The sequence below is a fragment of the Barbus barbus genome (assembly GCF_936440315.1).
Source record: "Barbus barbus genome assembly, chromosome: 32".
Taxonomy (NCBI): domain Eukaryota; kingdom Metazoa; phylum Chordata; class Actinopteri; order Cypriniformes; family Cyprinidae; genus Barbus; species Barbus barbus.
This window is the reverse complement of record NC_136760.1, coordinates 15,420,776-15,446,406: the sequence shown is the minus strand read 5'-3', so window position 1 is coordinate 15,446,406 and position 25,631 is coordinate 15,420,776. Positions and strand designations below refer to the sequence as shown.

The following is a 25,631-nucleotide window of genomic DNA, read 5'->3' as shown; positions in this document are numbered from 1 at the left end:
GGTCATACATGTGACATTAAAAAAACCCAATGATGAATCTGTGTGTGTGTCTGTGCATTTATCACATCATCTTACACCCACCCAGATCAATTTGACACTTGCAGCATTCGGTAGATACGGCATGAGTTCTACACCAGTTCACGCTTTCAGTCACCCCCTCCATAGAGATGAGCCCATTACTGATCATGATATTCATCCTTTAAATATAATGACCAAGACATTACAATGGCCTAATTTAACAGTGATTCTATTTGAACAACAAATGAGATTTGCCTTGCCAAACACCACTAATAATGACATTACATGCTAATGCTATGCTGCAGTGGCTTTCTGTCTTCAGAATGTGAGAGTTATATTAAAGCAATGGTTTATCCAAAAAGGAAAATTTGTTAATTCTTTCACCCTTAGGCGATCCAATGTACATCAGTTTGTTTCTTAATGGGAACAATTTGGAACACCACAATAACCCACACTTTTTCCATTAACATCTTATGAAGTGAAAAGCTGTGTTTGTAAGAAACAAATTGAATAATTAAGTTGTTTTCTGCTATATTTCTTTTTCCAGTGATAATTCATCTCGTCTGAATCAGGAGAGAAATATGCAAGCGAAAACAGAGTGAAATGGTTCTAAACAAATATTTTGGTGGATTTTGATGTTTGAGGTCAACATGGGATGGACTTTTTACTGGAGTCGGTGTTATTTTGGATTATGGACTCTGCCAAAAGCAGTCTAAAGTTAAAACGCCTTGCTGGATTGGTTTCTTACAATCATACAACTTTTCACTTCACAAGATGTTAAATGGGGCCGAGTGGATTAATGAAGATGATGAATAAACTCATCTACATCTTGGATGACCTGAGGGTAAATATATTTTAATTATGTGTAAGTTTTGAAAATCCCAAATTTGATTGTGTAAAACATCCCATAAAATGAGCACAAGCAACAAAACTGGTATTAAATGTAGATTTTATTAATGAAAATTTGCCAAATATACACACAATATCATCCAAGTAAATATTAAGTTCATATGTCTATATTCAAAAGTGGTAATTCGTTAGGAGAACGATTAGATCAGGGTTGAACAGACATTGCATCTCCAAAGACTACACACTATACAGGTCAGTAAGCATCAGATTTGCTTAAACCAGAGCGTTCATTGATCGGTTTTCAGTTCGTTCACTTTTCGATGATAATTGCCAAATACAACAAACTTAGTTTATACAATTCTCATGAAAAAAATAAAATAAAAATCACTATAAAAACAGTTCAGGGCTATGATTCTACCCAGGAAACCATGGCTAACATTTGAATACATTATTTATTTGGAAACCATCTGAATGTGATGACATTTGAGTTGTAGTTTTTATTTGCAGAATTCTGCCGCCTTGTGTTAATCCCTAAGTTTATACAAAGTTTAAGTCAGGTTTTCAAAAATGGACGTATTTTGTGACACCACTAACCCAGGCCTGTATATTTCAGCATATTGAACAGCAAGCGTTAGGACACCAAAGAGATAGCATCATATCTTTCGGAAAATGAATGGCAAGGAAATATTCCTGGCGTTCCACCGAACAAAAGATCTAGCCAGTGTACAAATGTTGATGTGAGTGTTTAGACTTCATTTGTCCGTTTATTGAGATTCAGCAGTTGCATGCCCTTAAATAAGATGATCAATTTATTCCACAGGGAAATATCCAGTCTCACCAAAGGCTCACTAAAGTGCTTTAAGCACCACACATACAGTAGTTACCAATTAGGTGCTATATACTATTAAAAAACAAAAACAGTTATAAAACAAACAATCAGAAAAAGAAATCAAATGACAGACCATTTTCAGTAATTAACAAAAAGCATAAATGTACACATTTTCACTTCCTTTCAGTGCATAAATAAGATGATTAATGGACATTAATTATTGAGCTATGCATGTACGACTATATAACAATGTGTCTTTGTCCAGATAACCATAAAGGTAGAATGTAAACATGACATAAGTTATTATAATGGAGAGCACTATTCCAGAGCTTGCTTAGACCACTTGCAGTTCTTGAGGTCTACAGAACACCTTTAATACACCAGGAACTATTTTTTTATTTGATAGGCACAAAGGCAATTTTTAAACTTTGCCCAAAGACACATTTCTACAGAGCTATGCTATTCGTGGACTTTTTGTCTTTATGGGTACAAACAGAAAGCAACTTTCCTCATGTTGTGCCACTTTAAAGGTGCATGTGAACAATGTTACATTGTTTTTTGTACACTAGCCGCAGTATACTAGCTGTGGTCTTTTCACATCCATGACAACCAAGCTAATAAAACATAATACATAAATAACACAAGTAACATAACAAAAGAGATACATGTGAAACTTGTAGAAGGACACCATTTCCTGATGAGTTCAGCAAGACATATTGAGATGTAAATGAATGATTGTTATACACGTAAGCATAAGACCAATTTATTAAAATGCTATGCCTGAGATTTGAAAAAGGATGCAATAGATAGGTTTCCCACACAAAAGACCAATGAATTTCCATTCTTCTTCTGACTTTTTCCAGTGAAGGCCGAATAACACATTTTTGACATTTTGACAATGCACTCAAAATTAGCAATTTCAAGCTAATGATTTTGTGTGCGTGTGTGTGTGCATAACTAAAATGAATAAATAAATAATCAAATTAAATGAAAAAAAAAGTAAAAACTCATATTGAGCAACATTAAATGTCTATTTTAGCTCCTATCATGTCCTATGCAGTCACCTAATTAATGTGTGCAAACAATTTAATTAAATACCTGGACACCCAAGCAAATTGGTTGGTATTCCGAAGAAAGACTATTATTAAAATCACAATTCAAGTTCACTTCATTAATGGAAACTTTGGCATTTGATGTAGACAAACCTCAAGGGCTGTACAATGAAAAAAATAAATGATCTCAACTTCACTACTTTCACTGTTATTTCAGTCATATTGCATCAGTAAGCACAGAACATGAACACACTTACAAAGGTTTAATTCTGTTCAAATCATGTAAAAAAAAACAAATTCGATAAAATTCACAATTCAACAGGTCTGAATCAGGCAGGGTCTTATTGGCAGCATAAACGAAAGAAATATATTTTCCTACATCCTCGCTCGTCAAACTCCTATTTTCAATTACATTGATAAAAAAAAAAAAAAGAAAAGGATAAAAAGAAAAAAAAAAATCCCGCAATGACTCTGGAAACAGGAACTAATACGTAATATCTGAGGCATAATATGATGAGTGTTTTTTCTTTTGTCGGGACAAATACACAAGCATTATAGATTCATTTACCTGAGTAAGATATCAAACTGTACAAAGCTTTTAAAAGACTAAAGCACATACAGTAGACAAAGGATTACAAACATGTTACTCCACTGATGGTGTAGGTAGTGCAGATTTGAGAAAGGCGGGTGGATGGACATGAAAGTGGCTACACAATTCATACCTTCAACAATAAGAACCACTCCATCACTCCTGCAGAATCTGATGCAGGACCTTCAGTAGGTTCTTCAAGCCGTAGATGTAACCCTGGTCGGGAACGTCACTAGGGAAGACATGTGTAAAGTCAATCATCTTTACCTCCACGTCACTGACTGTTTCCTGTCCCGCTTCGCTCTTGCTCTCCTTCCTGTCCTCTTCCAGTCTTGCCAAGCCACGGTTGCCGTTGGGCTGCTGCGAGGAGCTCCAAACGCCGTTGTCCTGTTTGGCTTGGTAGTGGCTCCGGCCGCAGCCTTTCTTGTGCAGGGAGTACATGGTGGAGAGGCTCTGATCGATGTTGTTGTTCTGCTCACAGGCCTCGGGTGCGATCGGGCTCTCCCGTAGGGTCTGAGAGACGAGACTGGGAGCGCAGATGCCCTCGTAGACGAAGAGCAGAGAGCTTGCATAAAAGTTGAACCGACTCTGGCCCTCAAACCACTGAAGGATCTTCTGGACTTTGAGGATGCTGGCAGTGATGGCGTCTTTGCGGAGAATGTCGCCGTTGTAGAAGAACTTGGACAAACCTGCAAGACAATGAGGATGATGTTCGTAACTGAATTATCAACGAGTCAGGAAGGAAACAACCATAGATGATGTCAAATGTCTTATATTGCGACAGTTAATATGAAACTATTTCAATTTTGTCATCAGGCAATCCTAGACAAAGCTGAACTTGGATGTGAACTGACTGGCTCGGTTGACAAAAATTTGACACAGACACACACACACACACACACAAAATACAATACAATAAGTAAAATAAAAAAGTAAAGAATATTTTCTGTGGTTCAAACTGCGAAGCATGCTTCTCAGGGAATCAAGTGAAAATCAGTAATAATAATATTGAAAAAAAACAAAAAAGGGAAACCTTTGATATGTCCCAATAGCATTTTACAAGACAAATTTCAATCCACGAAAGAACACCGTGCTTGTCAAGGCATTTCAAGGGGTCTTTAAGAGTAAATTAAACTGGTTTTCCTCATTCATCTTCAGTAAATGCAACAGAAACATAGTCTGTTTTAGGTAACAGTGTTATGGTGTCAACAATATGATGCTTTGACCCTGTGGTTGACCTTACCTTCCTTGATCGTGTCCTTCACGAGACCTCTTCCATAATGCTGGTCATATGTGTCAAAGCTGTTTGAGCCAACTTTATACACCTAAAAGCCAGAAAGAAACATTTTAAACTAGAGTTGCATATGAATAATCTTGTCACAGATCTGGCTCTCCCTCTAGAGGACATTCAAGGTCATTACAGTATCTCCTCTGATTGAATTAACTCCAGTGAGGAAATGAAATTCAAATTGAACTTCTGGAAAGGGCGATGAGGAAGCCAATGTAATATTGTACTGTGTAATTTGGGTTTATTTTGAGAGGAGCATTAAGTTCCTTTCTATATCATCCAAATCAACAGCACAATTATGAGTAATGGCTCTGTTTGCTTGGTGGTTATGCAGATCGGCTCTTTTATCCATCTGTTTTTCCGTACGGGCTGGCAGAGAGCTAAACTCTTGGGATGGCCTGAGACTGAGAATTTACATACCGTCTGCTCCCCATCAATATTTCACCAAGAAACTGGACCTCACTGCCCTTTCTATGTGCAATTTTAGACAACTCCCATCCTGAAGATTTCAAATTTCCATATTTTTTAAATGTAGTAAAAGGTCAACCAATCATTTTCCTTAAATGACTGGACTGTGCTTCTTTTACTTAAGCTGCCCTTTGAGACAGAGTGGTAAAACAAACAAGACAAACATCCAACATACACAAATAAAAAAAATAAAAATAAAACAAAAGCTCAATTCTTGTTTGAAATGCAAATTTTAAATATGAAAATACAAATATAAATCCACTCTGACGATTACACTGCAAAAAAAAAAAAAAAAAAAAATTGGGCACAATGTACTGTATTAAATGCAGCCTAGTAAGTACTGCATTAAAATTAAAGAATTTTCTGTATTGATTTTTTACAGGCACTTTACCTTTATTTTGAATTTTTCACTTCATTGCATTGTGTTGCAGGGTAAACAAAAATGTTTGTATAATTAATTGATAATGTCCTGGCAGAAATTATCAGTACATTTCCTTTTTTTTTTTTTAACAGTGTATATAATACTAAGTGGGTTGTTGAATGCTTGAATGTGATTAGTTGTTGAACGTTCTAAGGTAATTATGCAATTATGTTAGTTCCAGGCAGATCTTTACTGCATCACATGCCCATATCACCTCACAAAATTATTTCAGTCATTTCAAAAGGTCCTTACAGCTTACAATAGCAAAACATCTAAAACCCACAATGACACTGACTAGGCCAATAAATGTAAAAAAAAAAACAATAGGATAAAATGACAACATTGTTTCCCCACAAAATTATTATTTTTTTTTTTACTAAATGATTACGTTTTTATTATCAATGGAAAGCAAGCTTTCTTTCGCAGCTAAAAAGCTACAGAACATTTCTCAGTAGCGAGGTGGTAACACCACTGTTCTTGAAGCAGTTAAACTTACAGTTTCGCCATTAGTAAAGAGGCTGCTGCTGAACTGAAGAGAAAAGCACAAACTAAGGTAATAAGAGTGTATTATTATAAGTGTATTAGTATAAGCAATCATGACATCTGAACCCAGAAGACCAATTCATCATGGGATATATATATATATATATATTTTTTTTTTTTTTTAATGAGTAAAACAATGTCTATGGTAAACAACTTCAGTAGTTACTTACTAGAAATAAACTTAATAGCTTCAGAATTTGTGTTTTCGATATGGGTGTGTGTAATTTACATTGTAGAGCAAAACATCGAAGTATTGTCAAGTTATGTTTACTACAGACCTTATTTTACTCATGAACTGAAATTGTAAAATCCCAGAGGCAAATCTCGAGGGAAACCATGGAGAATTATTCTTTCATGTTTTAACTTCATACTTGCACCACTCTATTAACACTAGGGCTGGGTATCGTTCAAAAATTTTCGATACGATACCTTGAGTTCAATACCGGTTCCTGAACGATACTTTTTTCGATACCAATTTTATGAAATCAGTTTTAACAAGTGTGACGAGTCGGCTGCCTCCCCCCTTATCATCATCACCACCCCGTCCCGTATTCGCTACCCTTCACCAGGCTCCCGACAGGAGTGGGTGTGTGAGAGAGGAGGGGCGCTGAAACAGCCAGGGCTGGCGGCGTGTGATGAGGCGCACCTGATGTGAATAGAGCCTCATCACCGCCGCCGTTTAAATGCCGAGCGCGCCTCTCCTCGGGAGACCAGTCTCTTCCCTGTGCATGCACGCTGGTGTCCTCGTGGGTCCAGGAAGGGCGCGTCGAGTAGGAAGACTGCCGCACCCGTTACGGCTGATGGGCCAGGATGCCGGGCCGTTTAATCCCCCAGAAGCTCCGGGGGCCAAAGAGTAGGACGAAGCTCGAGAGAAGCCGCCGCCACTCGCTCCCGGAACCGAGAGGGGAGCGCGTGCGACCACCGGACTCCGCCCCTTCCCTGGACCCTTCCTTTCTGAACACTGCCCTTCTTCACGTACCCCACAGCACGACGAGGACACCAGATCCCCTGTTTATTTTGGACACTTTTCCCCCCTTGGACACTATTTTGATTATTATTGTTTAATAAAAACCTCTCCGAGGCCTGACGCCACGCCCACTGTGTCTGTCGTTTGCTCCTCCCGCCACACAAGATTACATTATCTCAAAAAAAAAAAATTTTTTCAGCTTGTTGACATGTATACAGACTCAAAGCCTCATCTCCTCAGCCACTGCACAAAGGAACAAAATATATCCAACAATAAATCAGTGCAAATAATTTTAAGAAAGTTCAAATAGTTTTCAGTTTACACATCTGTTAGGCTACATTTACACTAGTGCGTGTTTGTTTTAAAACGCATAGCTGAGACGAAAATCATCGTTTCTATTAATTTATTCTAGGTTGTTAAAGACTTCAAGAAATTGAAAATCGCCTTATGAAATTTTTTATTTTTCCTCAGAAATTCTGAGTTCTGTATCTGGTTTTCAAATGAAGGCATAAACAATTAATTTATCTTTAAATTATTGAAAATCAAAGTTTATTCATTTATTTTGGCAAACAAAGGGGGTTTACTATTAAAATTAAAACATGGAAGAAATGTGTGATCATTACTTAAAAAAAAAAAAAAGTTTTAATAGTAGCCTATAGTAGCAGTATGTACTGTCTGCTGAACAATAGTAATATATTTCGGCTGCAGTGTCTTCCAAGTTAAACCAAATTATTTAATTTATTTTAAAGGCATTTGGCTTTATTAAAGGGAAGATGCACTGACACACGTGTCACACATGCACGTCAATAGAGTCAGGAAAGTTTTACGTTACATATTTAAATCCGTGTACAAATGACAAAAGGCAAAACATATAAAGACCTCTTCTCAGACAACCTGCACATTTCCTCTGAGATAATAAAGAACGACATTGCTTGGCATAAGTGAAGAGCGCTGAGTAAACCTCATCCATCATGAGCTGATGATAAAGAGTTTAGAGGTCTCCACCCGTGTTTCTCAAGAGAGAAGCAAAAGACCCTGAGGATGCTGGGCGAGGCCACGGTGAGATAAGCTCATCCTGTCTGATGGTACAGATATCCAAACATATCCTTCTCTCTCTCTCTCCCACACACCCACCCCCACACATTAAGTCACTTCATACTAAGCAAATGATGTTTGTATTATGCTAACCCCTACCTCTTCTTTAACAATTGTTATTTGAAATATATACGCTATTTGTCAAAAGTTTGGAATCATTACAAATTTGTAATGTTACTGAAAGACATTTACATTCAACAACGCTGTATTTATTTGAAAGAAATGCAGTAAAACAGTAATATCATGAAACATTATTACAATTTAATTGTTTTCTATGTTTCTTATTTTTATTGATACTGGAAATAGTTTTTCTTGATTGAATTGTAGAAAAATCTGAAAATTCAAAAGAACAGCATTAATTTGAAATTGAAATATTTTTTACATATATAAATATCTTTACTATCACTGTATATCAATGTAAACAATTGATAAATTGATAAAAAAAAAGTTCCTTCATTATAGTTAATAGGATTTGGTTATTTGCTTTAGGCTATTCTTCTCTTTTTTGGTGAACAGATTTTACTTTTTTTTTCTGACAATATGACTCACTGCATGAACTTCTCTCCGTTCAGTTTTAGAATGTGAAGCAGAGGAGGATCGAATGTTTTTGGAGACCACAGATGGGATTCTTAAAACTACTTGCACAACATAGAAGAGGATTTGGGGATGTTAAGGGCTCTTTGGACCTGTGGGTCCTTAGAATGGCTCACCCTTTCAAGGCATTAGTCCATCACTGATGTCATACTACATGTAATGACACTCAAACAAGAAAAGCTGTCATCATCTGCGTCAATCCCCAAAAGTATGTCAAGCTTTGAAAAATTACAGATATCTCTGGAATTTTCTGTGCTATTTCCAAGATTGAGTCACATACACAAGCTGCCAAGAAAACGTATGACTAAACAAGTCAGATCGGTAGCGTAAGCTAAATGAACAGGATGTCTTACGCAAGACAGCTGGTGCAGAGGCCTCGTTCAGATCCACACGGATCGTTTACAGAACATGGATACCAAACAGATACAAATATAAGCACTCTGTATGCTCATTAATAAAATAACAATTTCAAGAGCATTAATATTGACACACTACTGGTCCAAATTTTCACCACTGATAATAATAAGAAATGTATCTTGAGCAAATCTGCATATTAAAATGATTTCTGATCAAGTGTCACTGAAGTCTCGAGTAATGATGTTGAAAATATAGCTTTACATCACAGGAATGAATTACTAGTGGTTAAACGGATCAGATTATGCTTAACTACAGTGGTTGAGATGATCTAAATTCACCAGTTTACAGAGGATTTATGATTGCGTCAACTATTGCAGTAAGTCCACTTTTTTAAATAGGCTTCTTAGGAAGCATTCTTGCATGCTCCGTTTGATTATACAGACCAAATTTCCCTCCCAAGCTATCTAAACACTTCACTCCAGCAGTGTTGACGACAGAACTACTACTGCCTGATGTGTCCAGGGCTCAGTAAACATGTGACTGCAGTGCACACAGCGCTATGGCTTTACCCCCTTCTGTCTGCTCTAAAGCTGCTGACTGTTGATTAAGCCTAAAACCTCTTAAAACACAAGGCTCTGGCACCGGCTGTACCGAAGATCATCATTAGATGAAATGGCAAGACCTCTGGAAGAGCAAAGCCACATTCTGGACTGAAAGATCAAGTTGAGTAAGGCAGCTGTAAGTAATAAGTACTATACTTCTTTATCAATGAATAAAAGCATCTACAGACATCTTAAGGACTGCAGTGTTTGGGTTGTATACAGGAAGTAGTGATGATTCAAAAGAGTCAGTAGAGAGTGGAACAACCACATCAGAACGTGTTAGGCGAGTCTTTGACATCAGCTGCCTACTACTTGAAGCCACTTTGACACCTCAACCCCAGCGGTTCTGCTTCATATTACACAGCATACACGACCCACATGCAATTCACAAGTTTCACAATGTGAAGGTGACAGCAGCTAACCCTTCTAAAGCATTCAAAAACAGACCTATTTTGGACCTTGCTATATCTGCACTGGGGCTGCATGAAAAATCGCAATGAAATAGCAATAGCGATTGGCATGCGCATCTTGTCAGTGAAGCACGGTTCTGTGCAGGGCTCTGAAACGGTTCAAGGAACGAAAACCGGAAACGAACGAAATTTTGACAGGAACAGAACCAGAAACGAAATCAAAATTTATAGTTCAGAACAGAATCAAAAATTTGAAATGGCCATTGACCGCTTAATAACGTTATTTAATATTTGAAATTTCCTGTCAACCAATCACAAATTCAAGTAGAATGCTACGGCCTATATTGGAGATGTGGCGCTGACGCGCTCAGCTGTGAACTCGTCAAAGGTAAGTCGCAATATGGCAATGCACCGGCATTAGAGTTTATCCGAGGATAGTGTAAGATGGATTCAGATCACACGCACCTTCATCGCTTCTGTGAATGGAGAAAACAGAATAAAACTATAGGCTTACATAAAAAGGAATATGTATAGGCTACGCACAAGATATACTTCACTTAAATCATAGACAGATTAACAAAACGAAAGACAAAAAAAAAAAAAAAAGAGCTGAGTTTCGGTTTATTGTGACACGATCCAAAGTTCATGGAAAGGAAAACGACAGCAGAAAGTAGTTTTCTTTACTTTGCAAAAGCTTGACAGAATGTATCTGTATACCAGTATGGCTATCGTGCCGGCGCTTGACGCGCACACAGACAACATATTTTGGCGATATTGCAGCCTGTTGATTATAAAAATACAATTATAGAACCATATAAGTAGCACTGCTCCGTTGTACAATCTGTTGCATTCAGCTTGACCACTGATATGCAAAGGATGATGATTGATGCGAGTGAAGCACAAAGCCTATTTCATAAATAATAATAGTTTAGCATCCAGATAAGACGCGAATATGAAAACATTTGCAGGGCTCCAAACTGCGACTAAAATGGTCGCATTTGCGACCAAAAATATTAATTTGCGAGTGAAGTTTTTGCTGAGGTCGCCACTGGCGACTATATATAATTTGCATGAAAGGACTTTTTTCCCGATTGTTTTGCGCTCACGTCTTTTGTTACGTTCACTATTAAACTTACATAAGACGATGCGCATCAAAGTTTTACTGAAAAGAGTTTCAAACAGTCCTCGTCTCTGCCGCACACAGTCTGCTGAACGCAGTGAGAGAGACCTGAAAGGGCCTGTTTAGGCTACACCTGGTCACTTCATGCATTTTCTCTGATCGGATATCTATATGATTTGTTAAAACGTTTCCCCATTTACACTTGGCCACATAAATGTGTCTTCGCAAAACGGATATAAATCCGTTCTTCAATTCCCGCTTCATATGCAAATATAACGGAGTTCACGTCAATGAAAGCAATGGATAATTTTATTAATTATCAGCTAATTTCAATAATCACAGATCTTCTTATCGAGATCTTAGTCTATATGCTGTGTTCTGTTAATGCATGGACTTCCTGTTATTTGAAGCGCACTTGCCATCCAGTAATCGCAAAAAGCTTTGTGCTGTCTTACTTTTTAATAAACAAAGTATCAGCTTTAAAATGCTACGAAATTCAAATGATGCGGTTTGGGTGCTCTTTAATGCGGACCACAAGCGCACACTGTCGGTAATATAAACAGCAGTACCCCGCGTCCACACGGTCCGTGTATGCGTCCGGATCGCGCGAGCGGAGAGTATCGCACTTAATGCTCAGGCGCGATCTCTTTAGCACCTCAGTTAAAGCAGCAAGTGCACCCATTATATATTTCGATTTACTACTATAGTATGAAATGAACATGATCAAAAGGTGGGCAATAAGAAAGCCTATAGTACAACTTACTGCTGTACTCATTCAGTGTTTCAAACTGAGGAAATGTATAAAGCTTGTAAACATTGCATTGTAATACATTTACCTCAGAATAACCACTCAGTGTCCATAAACTCATCAGTCAGCTAGAAAAATAACTATAAAGAGGAGCGGTTTGCTATATTCATGCGCTGTTGCATATTATTTTTACTTATTCTGTTGTACATGATTCAACTCCTCCTATAAAATTGCATTTTACTAATGAAGAAAAACAGACTGAATGTGTGAAAGACATGACAACATTTATAGGACACACTGCACTCAGTTGCCAAGTGATGCTTATGGTCCATGATATTGATACAGATTCTGTGTAACGAACAATTCTTTGTGACTGTATATTTCAAGTTGTAAAAAGACATTTAATTCACACTTTAAGTGAACCTTAGTCCCTCGGTCGACCTGATCATCTACAAGATGGATTAAAATGCTGATAAAGCCTAGTAAAGATAAGACATAAACACATGACAAAATGATTGAAATGTTAAAATAGGGGGGAAAAATAAAATGATAATAATAAAATAAACCACTTTTATTCTGTGGCACCTAAAAAAATAATTTGGCGCCTAAGTTTTTCTTTTATAGGAGCCAATGGCTCCTTACTCGATTTTTTTGTCTGGAGCCCTGATTTGGATTCGAGCCGAATGAGAGAGGTAGGCATCAGTTTCACCTTAAATTAATTAATTTTTGCCTAAAATGTATAGCCTAAAAGCTTTAAATCCTCCATTTAAAACCTAGCTTTAGAGGATTTGTGGTGGAGAGAAAGGAACTGTGTTTATAATGTTTGTAAACATTTTGCTTTTACCAGCATTTTAGCCTACATTATTTCGGAATGTAATCATAAAATGCGACTTAGCCTATGTTTTTGTTGCCTCTCAAAACGCAACTTTATAAGAGCGTTTAACAATGCAGCAAACATTTTTAAATATCTTGAAAAAAATACTTAAATGACGTTAAAGCATTAGCAGATATTTTAGTTTTTGTTTAGTAGGCTACATTTGGCCAAAATCTATAAAAGACGATGCTGTATTGCAATGATTAAGTGCAGCGGGCTAAGATACCAGATTTTCTGTGTTGTTTTTTTCTTTTTCTTTAGTAAAGAAAACGTTGTACTTTATTATTATTATTGGCAAAGAAATAAAATAAATAAATAACGTTATTAACCGGTATTAACCGGTTACGGAACGATAATAATACATGAGGAACGCAGGAACAGAAACGTTAAAATATCGATTCTGCTCGGAGTGAACTGATTGATTTTTTTTTTTCGTTTTCAAGCACATTTTCATTATAATAAAGTATATAATAATGCAATGCTAATTGAAGAAGCCACATCATCTCACAGAAGGATTTATTTCAAACACTCGACTGACGTCATGAAGTGAATTTGGAGTAAAAACATTATTAAATGTGGTATTTTCACGTGCTTTCAGAGGGAGCAGCATTTACTACACAGAGCCGTAGTTCACTGAGAAGCTAAGCAAACAGCTTTCATTATTGCAAACTATTTCTACATTTTGATAATCGCGTGATTATTTTTGCATAGCTTGTCAGTGAACTACTGCTCTGTGTAGTAAATGCTGCTCAATCTGAAGGCACGTGATGAAGATTTACTACTGATTACAGAACCGGCTTTATTGACAACATGCGCCTGACTATCGCTTTCGATTAAAGGGTTAGTTCACCCAAAGATGAAAATTAGCCCATGTTTTACGCCCGGAATGGCTTGCACATATGACAGTCAGCAGAAGTGAGAAAAAAGTTTAACATTTTAAATATGGATGTTTTTCTTAGAAAAACGCATCAGTTTGCTATAGGAGCCCTTTATTCACCCCCTGGAGCCGTGTGAGGCACATTTTATTATGGCTGCACGCACTTTATTTGACTACTTTTGGACTGTTGAACAAAAACACCCGCCTACTCCCATTCTAAAGCTTGGAAAAGCAAAGAAATTTTTAGATAACTCTGACTAGATTCGTCTGAAAGAAGAAAGTCATATACACATAGGATGCTTTGAGGGTTAGTAAAACATGGGCTAATTTTCATGTTTGGATGAACTAACCATTTAATTGTGCAGCCCTAATCTGCACACTAAAAAGAACCCTTTATAACTGCCTGACTATATATGAAAGTATCTAGTGCTGCAACAACTAAAGGCTGGAATACACTACACGACTTCACACATTTTTATCCCGATTTACAGCTTTGACAAGTTAATGCTATAGTTGCCAGTCTGTATATTGGAGTTGACAGATTTTATAAAAAATTTAAAAAAATCATGCATTGGATGATCGTCATAGAGTCAGATTTTTTAGCTTTAGGTTATGAATCCATCCAGTTGGAGGATATCAAACATTAGATATTTTGAGTTTTAAAATACATTGTTTTCATTGTCACTCAGCAAGTGTATGAGGCCTAGTGTCTTAAAATATGTTGAGATTTAAATGTTGTGTAGTGTATGCCAGCCATAATCAATAAGAGAGGGGGAAAAAAAACTCAAATATTTAAAGTTAGGCATTTTTATAAATTTTTCATGTAACTGTAATTATAAATTTTTTGTGAGATCAGTAACGGTAAAGGGACATTCACTATTTTTGATTTCACCGCCTTAAATTATTTTTAATTCAATATCAAAATTGATGCTCCACATTCTGCCTAATATTTTATTACGTTTTTTATTTTTTTATTTCAATCAATCAATCCAAAGAAATAAATGACAGATTATTTGATAATAAAAAGAATTGTTAGTGTATAGTGTATTGTTAATTGCAAATTGGTAGTGAGCGTGTTTGTGTACTTTTTTCAGAAATAAATCAATAAAATAATTTTAAAGACAAAAACATACCCTCATTCCCAGAACCAAGAAGCCGATCTCCTCCATCAGCGGGTATTTCCTGATCTGCTGTTCCCGTTTCTCCTGTGAAGCGAAAGGGTCATAGCTCTTCTGGCCAATCTTCACATCCATGATGCATGGCTTCTGAAACCTGCGTGTCACATCCTCCAGCTTGAGGTACAGGTCTGTGGAAGAGAGCAAACAGACATGCTGACTAAACATGCTGTACAGTATATCCACCAATCTCCTCATAGCTTCATGCATCCATCGGTGTACCTGTGGGAGCGTCTTGTGAGGACCACGTGCCATAGTACTTGGGAAGGTGTGCTTGGAGGTCTACAAGACAGGGGTCGCAGTGGTCTTCAACATACACCTGACAAAAACAACAAGATCCCACGGTGAAATTTCTGTATCGGAATGGATTCATCAGTATATATCGTTTAATACTGTAAATGTGCAGTCACTTTAGCAAAACTTGGCTACATTTCGCAGACAAGAAAAGTGTAGCAATATATCAATGTATGAAGCACACCTCACTAGGGCTGGGTATCGTTCAAAAATGTTCAATATCGATACCGATACCTTGAGTTCGATACCGGTTGCTGAACGATACTTTTTCCGATACCAATTTTATGAAAACAGTTTTAACAAGATTACATTATCTCAAAAAACTTTGGTTTTATTTTTCAGCTTGTTGACATGTATACAGACTCAAAGACTCATCTCCTGAGCCACTGCACAAAGGAACAAAATATAGCCAACACAATAAATCAGTACAAATAATTTTAATAAAGCTCAAAGTTTTCAGTTTACACTAGTGCGTGCTCGTTTTAAAACGCATAGCTCAGACAGAATCATCATTTCTATTCATTTATTCTAGGTTGTTAAAGACTTCAAGAAATTTTAAATCTTTATCCACTTTCATAAGTGGATGTTTTATTTTCTTTCACAATATGTTTTATTGTTATTAAATTCTATGTTGTAGTATGTCTAATTTATTCTTAAAACAGCCTTATGAAATGTTTTCTTTTTCCTCAGAAATTCTGTGTTCTGTATCTGGTTTTCAAATGAAGGCATAAAACATTCATTTAATTTTTCTTTTAAATTATTGAAAATAAAACTATTTATTTTGGCAAACAAAATTTTACTATTAAAATTAAAACATGGAAGAAATGTTGTGTGATCATTCATTAAAAAAAATAAGAGTTTTAATAATTTTAATAGTAGCCTAGTAGTAGCAGTATGTACACTCTGCTGAACAATATTAATTTATTTCTGCCGCAGTGTCTTCCAAGTTAATCTGAACTTTTATTTTGACGGGTTTCCGGGAATACCTTTATAGTTCTGTGTGTATATGATATGACGCAAGTTTTACTCGAATCAAACGGTAAAATGCTGATGAAGTGACTCTCAGAGCAGTTCTGGAGCTGTCGTTCATGTGTTTATGTCCTCATTTAGTGAGACAGCAGACGCTGAAATGTCACGCGAGCTTCAGTCTGTGTGTAGTAAACAAACCGCGCGATATAGAGAGCAGACTGCTCCGTGCGCTTTCGAATCGCTCTCGTGGATGTCAAACACTGATCAATCAGCACCGCGTCACTTCTAGTCAAACACACCTAGTGCTGCAGGCTTATTGGCTCACTGACGTTAATGAGATTAACCCCTTAGGTATCGAAATTTGGTACCGAACGACAAGACGTTTTTTGATACTCGGTGGTATCGAGGCAATTCGGTCGGTGCCTAAAAAGTATCGAACTCGATGCCCAGCCCTACACCTCACACAGAAGTCATTTTCAAACCAAGCAGCTTTCTGTTGCTCAGTGTGGTGAATCTGTGCGACCAACTTGAACATAGGGCTGGGCGGTATAACGAGTTTGTACGATATATCGATATATTTTTTTATAAACGATACGGTATGAGGCAATACCGTTTATATCGATTTACAGTAGTTTGAAACGAGCACATCTGAAAAAATATCTAGAGGAGGACTGAACTGCTGTGGAGAAAGTGCTTAATACAATTTGTTCTAAACATGTGACAAGCTTTATATTAAGAGCTTTAACAAAACTCGTAAGATAAAGTAGTTTATAGTTTCAGTTTAAAGCGGCTCGCGCTCGCCCCGTCAGATGCTCTGACAGAAAGGCTGCGTGTGCCGCTGACAGAGATGCTCGCCAAACAGACAGAGCGCAATAATTCTGACTAAAATATACATTTTGCTTAAATATTTGTAGTTGGACAATAAATGTGACATATGTAGAATTTTAAACCTACAATTAAGTGTATTTGTATGATAGCACTAACTGTAATGGGGTAATCAATTTCTTAATCAAAAAAAGTATTTTTACTCAACTAGTCTGTGCTATTTTATGATTTTAATATTTAGTTTAGTAAATTTAACTTCTGATTTAAAAGCATTATTTTTGTTTTTAGATTGCAATGTTACAATGTTAAAATGTAATGTGGTTTTAACCATTTTTTTGCACATAATATATGCCTACATGGTTACATTCACTTTATTTGTTTAATCCAAATACAAAAGCGTAGAAAATAGAGATATATGCCGTATACCGCAAATCAGCCAAAAAATACAGAGAAATTAATTTTTGCTCATATCGCCCAGCCCTACTTGAACACGAACTAAATCTGCATGGGGAACTTTCATGTGACACTTTCAATCATCGTTTCCTATAGCTTGTTTGCAATCACGTGATTCTGATGATGATGCGCGAAATTCAGATGGAGGGTAGCAGAATTGATGAGATGGAGGAAAGTCCGTACTGTACTTGTTTAGACACTATAACAAGAGAAAGGTATAAATAGAAAATCACAACATATGCTGGACTTGATCCTTGTGTTATGAAGAGCGATTTTTCAACTAAACTGAAATAATTGCCTGCCATCGAGGTGGTGGATATTGACAAAACAACTAACCCTGATTGCAGAGCCAGACAAGCTCACTCTTGAAACTTTGCTGCAGCAGCACGTACAGGGTGTGTGGCCATTGGTCCTGTTAGCAGCTGTATACTGTAAGAGAATTTTGTGCTGCCTAGACTTTCTTTGAGAAAATGTGATTCCCAGTGCACACAAACTCAACTACTGAGTGTACTGTTGGTTACAGTGCCCACCCCCTCCTTTTTATTCATTTTAAATTGTGTAAATATAAGTGTTTATACTTTTAATATCTTAATTTTTTAATAAATTGTATTCATTTTTAATTTCTTATTTTTTTCTTAATTGATTGGTTTTTGAATGATTTATTTCCAATTAGTTTAGTAAATGAGATGTAAAATAAATATGAAAGTAACCACAGCAATTATTAGGCTTGGTTTTACTGTACTTAAATTAAATGGTATGATATCATACATCAGCTTTATATATATATATATAGTAAAGTATATTTATTCTGGTCAACCACTACATATAACAACGATTTAAACCCTTGCTTTGGTGCAGTGCTGGATTGACAGGTGACTGGGTGGCCCTTCACTGTCGTCCAGGACATTAGTGTTTGCACTACAAATACTATGCGTTCACGTGTGTCACTACTTCCTTATGCAATTTTAACAATTAGATCACAAATTGTTGGATTAGATCACAACACAAATTTTAACAATTAGATCACAAAACTTTTTGGATTCCATTACAGAGCTGATCACACACGATCAGATGACCAACACGGATCTTTATACGAGGCATTAATGGGTTTTTAAAAAACAATTTCTTCAGAAATGCTAATGGCTCTGTTTCAGTCTTCTAATTGCACCAAAGACAATGGATGACAGAATAATACACAGAAATGGAAATTCTGGGTTCTTCATGTTGTACTAAACCTGTATGACTTTTGTGGATCATAAAAGAAGATATTTCGAGAAGTGTCTCAGTGTTTTCTGTCAATACAAATTGAAGTCAGTGGTCATCAAAACTTTTTGGTTACTATCTTTCTTCAAAATATCTTTTGTGGCCAACGGGAAAAAAACAGGTCATCATTTTTTTGGTGTGGACTCTATCCTCTATATGTGCATTAGGTTTTATCGATCCGATACTCAGGATCGGTATCAGCTCCGATACTGGCATTTTCTGCAGATCGGGTATCAGTCAGACGAGACCGATCCAAATCCGATATTGTGTGTATACTATTCTGTGTTATTGTTAAGCCCCACGAAAGCACAAAAACATTAGAAAGCACCATAAAGTCAAAGTCCAAGTGTTCTGAAGCGGTTCCATAATTTAATGTGAGGAACATATGAATATTTAAGTCATTAAATTCAAGTTCACGTAAACTGTTCTCTCTGCTGCATCTGTCTGTAATTCTCCATTCAACATTCAAACTGTGTCACGTTCGGTTAAGAGAGTCAAGACGATGAAACTCTCTCCAAGAGCGCTCAATAACTAAAATTTAAAACTGTTAAAAGAAAAGGCTCAATAAACTATCGCACAGATTTAATAAGCTAAGCATCAATATCTCTTTCCTTTGTGCTTTGAACTTCTCTATGCAGAGCTGCGTGCTGTAACTCCGTGCTGTTTCAAGCGCATCATTCTGCGCACGGGAAGCCAAAAGCGCTTTGTGCCACTCTCTATTGGAGCTTTTCATATTATAATGCTTTTGCGCAATGAAAGATTATTTATAGCGTTTCTTGTTCTGTCCTATCAAGGCTATTAATAACCTAATGTATAGCACAATAATGGAGGCAGCAACATTTATGATATGATAGATGGGACTCCTCTATCATATGTCGCTGCCTTCATTACTGTGCTATACATTTAAAAGAAATTTAAATTTTGTAGCTTATATTTATAAATAAATACATTTACTTGTTTTCATTAATGTATTTTACAAAAAATACAAAGAGCAATGTGTAACATTTTACCAGGTTTAGACCTTCACATATTCACTTTTATTTGTTCCCCACTAAATAAATGTTATTTCACTAAATGTTTAGATTTTATAAAATTGTGCACTCATGATTTTTCTAGAATAACTTTTGCTGCCAAATTATCCACTAACCTAGTTTGTAATAGCCTAGTATTTTATGATAGATTATGAATGGGCCTGTTTACACCTGGTCACTTCATCCGTTTTCTCTGATCGGATATCCATCTGATTTGTTAAAACGTTTCCATTTACACTTGGTCACATAAACTTGTCTTTGCAAAACAGATATAAATCCGATCTTCAATTCCCGCGCTATATGCAAATTTAACGAAGTTCACATCAACGAAATCAAAGCGCTGCATTTTATTAATTATCAGCTGATTTCAATATCAGAGACTGCAACAGAAGAGAGCACGGCATCAGCACTGGAAAGATCTGCGTCTTCGTCTTACTTCGTCGGTTTCATTCGCGGCAGTTTGCGCCTCGGCTTTCTGAAGAGATACTCAGCTACTCATCCGTGGTGACACTTGTTGCATTAGCGCTGTCATATCTGACTATAACATGCCATATAGCCTATAACACGGTCTCACATGTTTATTATTTTAACCTTTTGTGAGGAGTAAAATTTGCATATGTGGTTTCAACAACCAGATGCATTTACACTTGTCCAGTTTAGTCTGGAATGTGGCCCAGACAACTTCCTGAAGTGGTTTGAGCGATCGGATTTATATTACAAAAAGCACGACCTGTTACCAGGTGCAAACAACCCCTATATATTTTTTCATGTTATTTTTCATTAAAATTAAGTCTAGTAGATTGTGTTTAATCGGATCGGTTCGGAATTGGCCGATACTCAGAATTTTCTGGATTGGATCGGAAAAAAATGGTATCATTGCATCCCTAATGTGCATACCAGTGGCATGTGGTGGTGTTTAAAAATGAGGAGGCAGTTACTTTATTGTTTTCTATTTCATTTAATATTTTAAGTACTAATTTTACATTTCATAGTATTTTTATGCATTTTTTTTTTACATTTATTCCAAAATAATAACTAAATGCAGTAACAATTTGAACAATATTTTGGAAACACTTTACAATAAGGTTTCATTAGCTAACATTAGTAAACTACTTCAGTAAACATGAACTTAAAATGAACAATAATTCTACAGCATTTATTACTCTTAGTTAGATGCTACACCAAGTGAAAATAGTAGTATTTTCTTGGTAATATTCTATTTACATTAAGTGCAAAATATAGATTGTATTTTCACTGTTAAAATAGCAAGATTTTCTGCTATTTATACTAGGCTACTTATTGCAAATAGTGGCAAATATCTAATGTACTGAATGTAAATTATAATTTTAATTCAAATTATTAAATGGATGCCACCATATTGGGAAAATATGGTCCCTACAGCTACCCGATGTGATGAGATTTCAAAACTGAGAAATTGAAAAAAGGTGGAATTGAACCCGGGTCGATCACATCAAAAATGACTGGCATGCGCTTTACCAACGCCACTGGAGCCATGCTTAGACCACTGTCTTTTGTAATGTTGACTAGCCCAATCACACGTTGGTGAGTGAAGTTAATGTAAATATCCTCGGCTAACAAAGCGGGGTATTTGCACTTAGTCTAAATAAACACTCCGTTTCTTTATTTGTGAAGTGATGTTCAGCTGTTTGTTTTTAACTTATTTTCGGGTCAACATCATAAAAGCCCTGTAAACACTGTCACAGACCCGAAGATACATCTTTCATTTCATCAAGCTGAATGCTCACTAACTGACACAATCATCACGATTTCAAGTTTAATTTTGATGTGACACAAAGCAGTGATATCTAAGCGGGTGAGTTGATTACTTATTTTATAATTAGTCTTCATTCAGTCCGAGAGCTCACACGAAAACAAGAGGTGGGATTTATCGCACAAACCAGTCACATCCAGTCATAACTGACCATATCCAATCATAGCGTGATGGAGGCATTGCCTCCTCTCATGTGACTTTCCCCCATTCATTCTCAATTACCCCCCACTAAACCCATGGCATGCTATGAGGTCTCTGTTGAAAGTCATTGGGCCAAAGGGAGGCAAGTAACTTGTAACTTAAACTAACTCCACTATAACTTTTCCCGCAGGTGTAGCTATTGGACAGTGTTACTAACTTTATAGAAAACGAGTGACTTTTATACTTTTAATGTCATAGGCTATTTAATAATATTTGCATTATTTAATTTTTGTAATATCAATTATTTTCTCATCTAATTTTTTGAGGAGACACTGCCTCCCTTGCTTCCTCAGAGGAAACTCCCCTGGTGCATATTGTAAAATGTATTTCGGACCACGTGTGTGAAATTAACAAGTCCTTGCAGGTCCTTAAAAAGTCCTTAATATCTAATTGTCATATAAGACATCTTAAATTTGGGGATAGAAAGTCAGGAGATGCGATACAGCCTAATGTGATTATTAAACTTGCACTGTTCTGCGGTTTTAGAGATGCATAGATTAGTAGATGCATTATTTGATACATTTCCATTGTCTCTCTAAAGTTTGTCAATGCGCTCAGGCACATGTGCTCCTTAGAAAAAGTGTTAAAGGGATATTTCACCCAAAACTTAAAATCCTGCCATTAATTATGAGTGTCTTGGTATTGTCATGAATGCACATCGAAGACTGACACAGCAGAGAAGAAATTGTTGAATAAAGTTATTTTTGTTTTCTTTGCGTGCATAAAATATTCTCGAAGCTTCATAAAATAAATGTTGAACCACTGATGTCACATGGATTATTTTAACGAGATCCTTACTACCTTTCTGGACCTTGAACGCGTCAGTTCCATTGCTGTCTATGCGGGGTCAGAAAGCTCTCAGATTTCATCAAATATATTGTATTTGTGTTCTGAAGATGAACCGAACAAGGTCTTATGGGTTTGATGGCGAGTAATTAATGACAGAATTTTCATTTCATATCCCTTTAAGTCCTGATCTCAGAGTTAGATTGATTATTAAAACTTCGTTAGCATCATAGTTATTGTCTTTGGTGCGAACGGGCCTTTACTAACGTTATTCCAGTGGGTGAATTTTCCTTTACGTAAACAATGCCTTTCTGGGATCCATGCATGTATGATGAAATGCAGGATATATAATTTTTGTATATTTATGACCATGGGTTATCAAGGTGATTTGCTTCTGATTCGAAGGGCGTGTCAAAATGATAGACAGCGGTGATAGACAGCGTGTCACAGATGCTGTTGTCAGACCTTAACCAGTTTTGAAGCCAGAACATTCCAGTAACGCTCACCATAATGTAGAACTGCATCTCTCTGGGTCCTCTTGGAGCAGGCTGCAGCTGTTTCAGCACCGTACCATCAGGATGTTGCAAGATACCTGTGATTAAAAAATAAATAAATAAATCTCATAATCGTTATGATCACAGTGCAAATACCAAACAATAAGCACACGCTAACACTTTCGCAATACACATCGATTTATACAGATGAATAAACGCTCGTATCCATTGAGTTAAGTGAAGGACTGTGAATAGGCCCTTTTGAAGCTGACGTGAGGGGAAATCACAGCAGTGTGCGTAAATGACATCACAGGCTAGCCTATATGCTGCTAAGAACTAGGCTGATAGGGTTTAGAGATTACGGTCATAGACTGTGAAGCTCTGGATTTAGGTCAGGCTCCCCCTCTTTAAAAATAGCTATTTTAAAATCTATTCACATCATTGATAAACAAAAGGAAACACACGACCAGGATGAATTTATGACAACAAACATGATCAACCAGGAGGAATTTGCTACCACAGACACTATTTAAATAAAGCCTTTATTTAAATTAATACCATATATCTCTTTTACCTGAAGCAATTCTTCCAGCGACTCACAGTACATCTAATTTATACATTTACACGATATCGTGGCTACACTCTAAAGAAAACAATAAATTGCTAATAAAACAAAGCCTGTTTTAGCATCATTACAATTTTTTTGCATTGTAATAACACTATCATGACAATTAAAACACTCCCCTCTTATTGCAATGCATCTGGATGGTTTATTTTTCAGTTTGTTTGCTATTTTATAATCTTGAATGATTATGCTCATTCATAAAAAAAGGTCACATTTATTATGAAAAAAATGTTTGAGGATAAAATTAAATAATGGAATAAAATAAAAATACAATAAAAATGATTCAGTACACCTTTTTTAAATAATTTTATTATAAATATTAATAAATCTATTAATAGTTTATTTTATATTACAGTTTTTGTTATTAGAAGTTATGGTAATATGCCTAAATACTTCCATAATGCAAAAAATAAATAAAATAATAATAACAATGGTCTTAAAAAGTAGACTGTTATGCAAAATAACATTTTGTGTGGCTCAAACAAATGTGTGACAGGCTCTGTGAGGTTCACCCAAAAAGAATGTTGCAGTAATAACGAACTAATAGTGGATGCAAATGTACAAACAAACAAAAACAGATTTTTAACAAACTGTTTGTCTATTAATTTTTAATGCAGTGTTAGCATCAGGGCTATTTATATGACAAACACAAGGTCAGCACCATAATCCATAAAATTTTAAAGCATTATGTAAAACATTTTAACTTGACATAAGACAAAAAATCTAAAATACATTCAGGTGATAATTACAAAATATACCACTTAAACATGTTTCTGAATAAAAACGTTTTCAGGCAGTATTATAAAAAAATTACAATCCACTGAAACGGTGTTCTCAGGATGAGTGTTTACTTTTTTTCGAGTTATCCTGATTTTTATTCATTTATTTTTTTGTGGGAATTTTCATAAAATTCTGCAATCACAATATTTGTTGGCCAAAACAACAGTTTGACATTTTAAATGTAACATTACACATTTAAATGTTTTCATGAATAAAATAGCACACATATCTTTAACTTTAAAAATTCTTTAATTTTGCTTTTTCACTCATGTTTATAATGCTTCATAATTGTTTTTGTGTAAATTTCACTGACAAAAAGCATACAAAACGTTGTTTGATATATATATAAAATGTAGCTTTTATATTTTTAATTTGACATTATTTCTAAATGGTACATTATACATTTTGTCTTAATAGTTTTGTGCTAAAAAGCATACGAAAGCTTGTTTAATGGCAAGTACACAATTATAAATGACAGAATCCTGGCTCAAATGAATAGGAATGACATCAAATGTGTACTGACCCACTTTATCAACGCCATACTTGTGTCCGGCCACCTGATGAGAGAGCGGCACGCAGCCGTCCAGGTGAGCGCTCTCAGGTAAACACACGCCGCGGGTCATTACCGGACGCGCGAGCTCCAGCCTCCCCAGCGCCACAGACGAGTCCATTATGATGCTGAGCTGACACTCACACCAAAGACTTCACTGCAATGGCTCGTTATTTCTCTAAACTACTGTCCTCGACGCACGAATTCATCCTGACTTGTGTGACCGCTCGCGTGCCATCAGTCACGGCGCCCACGCTCGCGACCATATAACGAGCTTTTCAGCCGGGCCACATCCCACTTCCTGATTTCAGAGATGTTTACACTCCTCCCGCGGTAATTGGTACGAGATGGTAGATACGGAGCGAGCGGAGCACAAAGATCGACACGATATTCTGGCGGAGTGAGTCATATCGCACTGAACCGCGCTGTTTGTTTCCGCCCCGAAACGCGCTGCGTGTGACGTTCCGACGCACAGCGAGCGGAAAGATCACGTCGCGCTATTTATTTATTTAATTATTATTATTTCTCATTAAACGTCTAACGTTACATTAGGTATCATTTCGGAAATGTGAAAATATTAGGAACAAAAACATGAACTCTAACAGTGAAAATATTTCTATGAATGGCAGGCTCACCTCTAAATACTTCCGGGTAAAAAAAAAAAAAAGTGTAATCTACGGATACGATAAAAG

At 36.3% G+C, this 25,631-nt stretch overlaps 1 protein-coding gene across 1 annotated transcript; it reads right to left on the bottom strand.

Moving 5' to 3' along the window:
- Nucleotides 1–951: 951 nt before the first annotated feature.
- LOC306852340 (inositol polyphosphate multikinase-like) lies at nucleotides 952–25,563 on the bottom strand. Its single transcript, XM_079389086.1, has 6 exons — nucleotides 24,913–25,563; nucleotides 22,997–23,082; nucleotides 15,099–15,195; nucleotides 14,835–15,007; nucleotides 4,581–4,662; nucleotides 952–4,026 (listed from the first exon to the last, which is right to left on the bottom strand). The coding sequence occupies exons 1-6, from the start codon at nucleotides 25,058–25,060 to the stop codon at nucleotides 3,494–3,496; spliced, it is 1,119 nt and encodes a 372-aa protein (XP_079245212.1). The 5' UTR covers nucleotides 25,061–25,563; the 3' UTR covers nucleotides 952–3,493.
- Nucleotides 25,564–25,631: the final 68 nt, after the last annotated feature.

Bases quoted from the DNA above. Each gene is read 5' to 3' on its own strand.
- LOC306852340 (XM_079389086.1), bottom strand. From the start codon at position 25,060: ATGGACTCGTCTGTGGCGCTGGGGAGGCTGGAGCTCGCGCGTCCGGTA. The intron at 15,196-22,996 runs GTGAGCGTTACT...TGTTTTTGTCAG, and splicing joins AGATGCAGTTCTACATTATG to GTGTATGTTGAAGACCACTG. The intron at 4,027-4,580 runs GTAAGGTCAACC...ATTGTCTTGCAG, and splicing joins GAAGGACACGATCAAGGAAG to GTTTGTCCAAGTTCTTCTAC.